Source organism: Rhinoderma darwinii, chromosome 11, assembly GCF_050947455.1.
Source record: "Rhinoderma darwinii isolate aRhiDar2 chromosome 11, aRhiDar2.hap1, whole genome shotgun sequence".
In the NCBI taxonomy this organism is placed as follows: domain Eukaryota; kingdom Metazoa; phylum Chordata; class Amphibia; order Anura; family Rhinodermatidae; genus Rhinoderma; species Rhinoderma darwinii.
Genome location: NC_134697.1, coordinates 25,195,603 through 25,202,968, shown reverse-complemented (window position 1 = coordinate 25,202,968; position 7,366 = coordinate 25,195,603). Strand labels below are relative to the sequence as shown.

Below are 7,366 nucleotides of genomic sequence, written 5' to 3'. Positions count from 1 at the left end.
AATGGGTCCCCACTCACACATTTCATTTCAGATAGGTGCTGCAGTGTTTAGCTTATTTTGCAGGGGGAAGCCGTAGTCAGTCATACATCTCCCCTGCAGCTGTCATGCTACATAGTGGCCATTTATATGAATGTAATACATGGGTGGTTTGAGTCCACCAGAACGGGAGCCACTCTTAATGCTGGGTTCACACGACCTATTTTCAGACGTAAACGAGGCGTATTATGCCTCGATTTACGTCTGAAAATAGGGCTACAATACGTCGGCAAACATCTGCCCATTCATTTGAATGGGTTTGCCGACGTACTGTGCAGACGACCTGTCATTTACGCGTCGTCGTTTGACAGCTGTCAAACGACGATGCGTAAATTGAATGCCTCGGCAAAGAAGTGCAGGGCACTTCTTTGCTACGTAATTTGAGCCGTTCTTCATTGAAGTCAATGAAGAGCAGCACAAGATTTACGAGCGTCGCAGACGCCTCGCATAATGCGAGGAGGAGCTTTTACGTCTGAAACGAGGCAGCTGTTTTCTCCTGAAAACAGTCTGTCTTTTCAGATATAAAAGCCTCTCATCGTGTGCACATACCCTTACAGAGCAGCTCACCATTCTGACTCGGCAGGGGGGTCCCAAGGACTCATGAATGGGGACTGTGTAAAGGGAAGCAGGAGATTAATAAATCATAACAAAGCTCGGTGTCTTAGGCTGGGTTCACATGGTGCATTTTTTTGTATTTTTAGAATGTTTTTTTGTTTTGGTTGATGAACTCCCGTTGAGAGATATGGGAGTTTATCTACCAAAACAAAAAAACGCACGCTAAAAATGCAACAAAAGGCACCATGTAAACCCAGCCTTACGAAAATATATTATGAAATTAATCAGGACAGAATTTTGGATCTGAAAACTAAATGATGTTTAAATTTGGAGGTAAATTATGGCTTCTATAGTTACATTAGTGTTGCGGTGCCATGTGTGAGCCTGGCCTAATCCTACCTTGGGACTTGGGAAAGTATTTAAACTGAAAAAAAAAAGATTCACGCACAAAAGTTTTGGTTTTTTTTCAAAAAGCACTTTTTTTATTTTTACAGAGTGCTGTCACATACAATGTTTTTAAGAAAAACACAGCTTTTTTGCTGCATTTTTCCTAGTTTTATTTCAGTTTTTTTTTAACTGCAGCTAAGGCTGCATTTACACGAGCGTGTGCATTTTGCGCGCGCAAAAAATGCTGCGTTTTGTGCGCGCAAAAGCCAGTTAACAGCTCCGTGTGTCATCACCATATGATGCGTGGCTGCGTGATTTTCGCGCAGCCGCCATCATTATGACACTCTGTTTGTATGTTTGTAAACAGAAAAGCACGTGGTGCTTTTCTGTTTTCAATCATACTTTTTACTGCTGTTGCGCGAATCACGCGCCTCACACGGAAGTGCTTCAATGGGTGCTTGATGCGCGAACAACGCACAAATATAGGACATGTCGTGCGTTTCACGCAGCGGACATACGCTGCGTGAAAATCACGGACTGTCTGAACGGCCCCATAGACTAACATAGGTCCGTGCGAGGCGCATGAAAATCACGCGCATTGCACGGACGTATTACACGTTGGTGTAAATAAGCCCTAATTGTGTGCTGGAAAATAGGCAAATATAAAATGCACTACACACAGTGCTGGCTTTTTTTGTGTCGTCTTTTTCTTTTAACTTGAGTTTTTGGGTCAGTGGTGTTTTCTTTGCAATCGTGGGCATTATTTGGGTGTTTTGTCAAACTTATGTGACTATATAAAACTTGTAAAAAATGCATGAAATTCATTAAGTTTTTTACAAGCCAAAAATAGAGAAAAAAATTCACAGAAAAGTGCGCGCGAAGGGAACCATAAAGAAAACCCTTTTTGACTTTATTTCTTACACTTGGAAATAAATATACCCACCTATTACATAATTTCCCAGACGTCTGCCACAAACAGCTTGTTATAATCTGCTTCTAGGAGTCAATACTGGTAAAATAATTGGTCAATGACTTGTGCTTGCTTGCAGCAGAAGATGACAGCTTCCCCTGAACATTACAGCAAGCAATGGGATGTCTAGCCATTAATACCAGATTACCTTCATAATCTTACCCTCTAGCCATCTAACACGCAGTACATATTCATCCTCCTCTCTATATACATCCACATTCTCTGCTAAAGGATGATCCCTCTCCCTTTCCTCTTTCATGTTCCTATTTATAGGCTGAACCTGCTATTTCCCAAACCCTCATCATGGGCAATTTTATAACGCTTTCCAATAATAAGCACAACAGTCCTGATTTTGCACAATGGGGAACGTAAAAAAGGATTTTTTTTTGTTCCTAGATGGCGCTGCAGGTCCAGATTAAATTATTGAAGGGGTTAGAAAAAAACTTCCATCTTGTTAAATAGCTGGGGAAAAAAAATATAGATTTATAATTTCATACCCTACAAAAATACTGTATTTAAGATAAAAATAAATCCCTTTCATGTCATGATCTGATCCACGCAAAAAGGTCAGTAAAGGATAATACATCTTTGAATGTGATTAGAAAATGCTGAACGTTTATCACAGTGTTGTTGCAAAGTTGTTCTGAGGTCCTCCTGTTGGTGTAGCATTTGGGGACATATCCCCCGTGAAGGCAGTAAATCGATATTCCAATGCTGCATCTTGTTCTCGTTTTCTCTGTAATATTTCTCCTTGAAGTAACGAAGCCTTGAAATACAGACATGAATAATAGTTAAATCCATAAATATAATTCGATTTATGTAACAAGTACAAGTAGTCATGTAAAATGATTGTGGTAATTTTCCTGTGTGATGTCACCTTCTGGTCCAAATATCTGCATCTATCAATAAGATGACTTCCAGTCTCAGTGACCACCGAGTCTAGTCTCCGAACAGACCTAATGCTGGCCATACACATTGGATAACTGTTGGCCGAACACTTATTTGGCCAACAGCTATTCCTCCCGATACCCCCATACACATGCACACTTGGCTCGTCCAGGTATTCTGATTGGGGAGAGGGGAGTAAAACGCTGCCAGACACTTCTGGTGGCGGCTTATCTCTCCTGAGAATAAAAAGATGGGGTATGTCGAAATTCACCTGCCTGATACCTCTCTCCCCCGACATCTGCCATACACAGCCATTCCTGCCGAAATTGGTAGGTTTATCCGACATTAACCTATATGGCTACCCTTAGGGTATGTTCACACGGCAACGCCAATTACGTCTGAAATTACGGAGCTGTTTTTCGTGGCGTCTTTTACGTACGTAATTGGAGCTGATATTCATTGGAGTCAATGAAAAACGGCTCCAATTACGTCCCAAGAAGTCACATGCACTTCTTTGAGGCGGGCGTCTTTTTACGTGCCGTCTTTTGACAGCGGCGCGTAAAAAAAAAGTCCGTCTGCACAGAACACCGTAAGACCCATTGAATTTAATGGGCAGATGTTTGCAAACGGTTTGGAGCCGTTTTTTCAGCCGTAATTCGAGGCGTAAAACGCATGAATTAGGGCGTGTGAACATACCCTTACTGTCAGGGCACCCATGAAGTTATTGAAGACTGTTCTAAGTCCCGGGCTAAGCTGGGAGGTGGCTTTTTATTTTTTAATGCAGCATGTCACGGGTGGGGCGCCAGATTTTTTTTTTTTTTAAATAATGTCACGAAATAATAAACACGACCAAGAATGCCACTAAAATGCCATAAAAATGCGGTTTCATTTTACGAAACACTGGCATTTTACCATGCAGTTTAAAATGAATTTTTAACTGCAACGTGTGAAACTAGCCTTAGGAAAATCTGATCTTCCAAGTGTAGCTAAGTTCCCCATGCACACAGATCCGTAATTGCAGATAAAAATACTGATCCATTTATTTCTATGGCCCACGGACACCTCCCCATATATTTACCGTAAGTGTCCGGGCCGTAGAAATGACCCGCAAAAAAACAGAACATGTCCTACTTTTTGATTTTGTAGACTGTGCTTCTATACTTTATAACGGGAGCACAGCCCGCAAATGTGGGTGACAGGACACGGCCGTCCGTGCCCGTAATCACGGACCCTGCATACGGCTACGGCTGTATGCAGGGGGCCTAATCTGTAAGGTGTTTCTAATGACAAGCTTGTCGACAATTCCCAAATACAACATTCAGATTTGTGAATGCAGCTCCGTACTATAATACAGGCTGTAACTCAGGATCAGTACAATGCAAGTAATCAGGTACTCAGCCTTTTATGTAGATAATAATGCTAAATAATCTGTAAAATAATGCTGAAAGGTGGACATAACTTTTGTGTCTAGGGTGACAAGACATAACATCACAAGCAATTTGCAAATGATTTTCTATGCACTTGCAAAAAGTAGGGTTCAGATGGAAAGGAGTATGACTTCAGGATTAGACTACACAGAGTTTGTTTTCGTCTGTTACCATAGAGATGCACAGTTATGCATTAGAGCTGTAGACAAAAAATTGTAGGAATTGTTTTAACCCCTTAAGGACGCAGCCTTGTTTTGGCCTTAAGGCTCAGAGCCCATTTTTCAAATCTGACATATTTCACTTTATGTGGTAATAACGTCGAAATGCTTAAACCTATCCAAGCGATTCTGAGATTGTTTTCTCGTGACACTTTGGGCTTCATGTTCGTGGTAAAATTTGGTCGATATATTCAGTGTTTATTGGTGAAAAATTGCAAAATTGAGAGAAAATGTTGAAAAAAATAGCATTTTTCAGAATTTAAATGCATCTGCTTCTAAAACAGACGGTTATACCACCAAAGATAGTTACTAGTTCACATTTCCCATATGTCTACTTTAGATTGGCATCGTTTTTTGAACATTATTTTATTTTTCTTGGACGTTACAAGGCTTAGAACATAAACAGCAATTTCTCATATTTTTAAGAAAATTTCAAAAGCCTTTTTTTTAAGGTACCCCTTGAGTTCTGAAGTGGCTTTGAGGGGCCTATGTATTAGAAACCCTGATAAAACACCCCATTTTAAAAACTAGACCCCTCAAAGTATTCAAAACAGCAGTTAGAAAGTTTTTTAACCCTTCAGGCATTTCACAGGAATTAAAGCAAAGTGGAGGTGAAATTTGCAAATTTCATTTTTCTTGCTGAATTTCAATTTTATTCAATTTTTTTTTAGTAACAGAGAAGGTTTTACCAGAGAAGCACTACTAAATATGTATTGTCCAGATTCTGCAGTTTTTATAAATGTCCCACATGTGGCTCTAGTGCGCTCGTGGACTAAAACACAAGCCCTAGAAGTAAAGAATCACCTAGTGCATTTTGAGGCCTTTTTTTTATTAGAATATATTTTAGGCAGCATGCCAGGTTTGAAGAGGTGTTGAGGTGTCAAAACAGTAGGAATCCCCCAATAGTGACCCCATTTTGGAAACTACACCCCTCAAGGAATTCATTTATGGTTGTTGTTACCATTTTGACCGCACAGTTTTTTCACAGCACGTATTTGAATTGGGCTGTGAAATGAAAAAAATTTAATTTTTTCCAATAAAATGTCATTTGTGATCAAAATTTCTTATTTTCACAGGGAACAAAATACCCCATTTTGTTCCCCAATTTGTCCTTAGTGCGGCAATACCCCATTTGTGGTGATAAACTGCCGTTTGGGCCCATGGGAGGGCTCAGAAGGAAAGGAGCGCTATGTCTTTGTTGGAGTCCAGATTTTGCTGGATTGGTTTTCGGGTGCCATGTTGCATTTGCAGAGCCTCAGAGGTATCAAAGCAATGGAAACCCACCAGAAGTGACCCCATTTTGGAAACTATACCCCTCAAGGAATTCATTTATGGGTAATGTGACCATTTAGACCCCATAGTTTCTTCACAGAACTTATTTGAATTGGGCTGTGAAATGAAATAAATGTAATTTTTTCCAATAAGATGTAATTTTTTAATCAAAATTTCTTATTTTCACAGGGAACAAAATACCCCATTTTGTTGCCCAATTTCTCCTGAGTGCAGCAATACCCCATTTGTGGCGATAAACTGCCGTTTGGGCCCATGGGAGGCCTCAGAAGGGAAGGAGCGCTGTGTGTTCTTTGGAGTGCAGATTTTGCTGGTTTGGTTTTCGGGTGCCATGTCGCATTTGCAGAGCCCCAGAGGTATCAAAGCAATGGAAACCCACCAGAAGTGACCCCATTTTGGAAACTACACCCCTCAAGGAATTCATTTATGGGTAATGTGACCATTTAGACCCCATAGTTTCTTCACAGAACTTATTTGAATTGGGCTGGGAATAAAAAAAAAAACATTTTTTCCAATAATATGTCGTTTTAGCTCAAAAATTCTTATTTTTACAAGAAATAAAATACTCCATTTTGTTGCCCAATTTGTCCTGAGTGCGGCAATACCCCATTTGTGGTGATAAACTGCCGTTTGGGCCCATGGGAGGGCTCAGAACGAAAGGACCACCATTTGGCCTACTGGGGATTTTCTAGTGCGAAGTCATGTATGCAGAAGCCCCTGAGGTACCAGTACAGTTGAAACCCGCAAGAAGTGACCCCGTTTTAAAAACGACACCCATAAGGCATTCATCTAGAGGTGTAGTGAGACCTACACCCCATAAACTGTAATGTGGGGTCTCCCGGGTATGGCAATACCCTACATGTGGCTGTTATCAGCTGCCTGGGCACACAGCAGGGCCCAGAGGGGAAAGACGAGGGGGGATAAGCTGTGCGGAGTGCATCAGGGTAAGTAAAATTGGGGTAAATTATAAACCAAGGGATGTATGATAAATTTTAAAACACTCTTTCATACAGAGCTCTGGTTATTCGGGACACGCGTCACATTGATATATTGTGTCATCCCTTATCGCCCTCTTATAGCAGACTTTGCACCTCTTTTGACTTTTTCCATTCTTGCCAATTTTGGGAACTTCTCCTGGAAAGTGTTGCCGCCCTGGTACGATGCGTGTGGCCCCGCTTCCAGAAGTACTGGGTGCCCCCCCTTCTTGGTCCCTAAAGATTAGGTTCTTGATTACCACCTCTTGAAATTCCAGGAAAGTTCCCGTCTGGCCTGCACATCGACGTAGCACGTACGCATTGTACAAAGCCATCTGTATGATGTGCACGGCCAGCTTCTTATACCACACCGCATGGCGATGTAGGGCTTCAGGACTTGATCTCCCATGTACCTATTGTAGTCCAGGATGCAGTCTGGTTTGGGGGTGGCCTTTCCTTCATATATCCTAAATCTGTAGGTATACCCTGATGCACTCTCGCACAGCTTATACATTTTCACGCCATACCTTGCCCTCTTACCCGGCAGGTACTCGCGGAATTGAACCCTCCCTTTAAAATGTACCAGGGACTCATCAATAGAAATACACTTCTTGGGGTGTA

At 41.4% G+C, this 7,366-nt stretch overlaps 1 protein-coding gene across 1 annotated transcript in view; it reads right to left on the bottom strand.

Annotated features, from left to right (window-relative positions):
* Positions 1-812: 812 nt before the first annotated feature.
* LRRC27 (leucine rich repeat containing 27) overlaps positions 813-7,366 on the bottom strand; it is a 67,350-nt gene continuing 60,796 nt past the window's right edge. Inside the window, exon 11 of the mRNA XM_075842373.1 lies at positions 813-2,714. Within this exon, the coding sequence (XP_075698488.1) occupies positions 2,568-2,714 (147 nt within the window). The 3' untranslated portion in view covers positions 813-2,567. The remainder of the gene's footprint in view (positions 2,715-7,366) is intronic.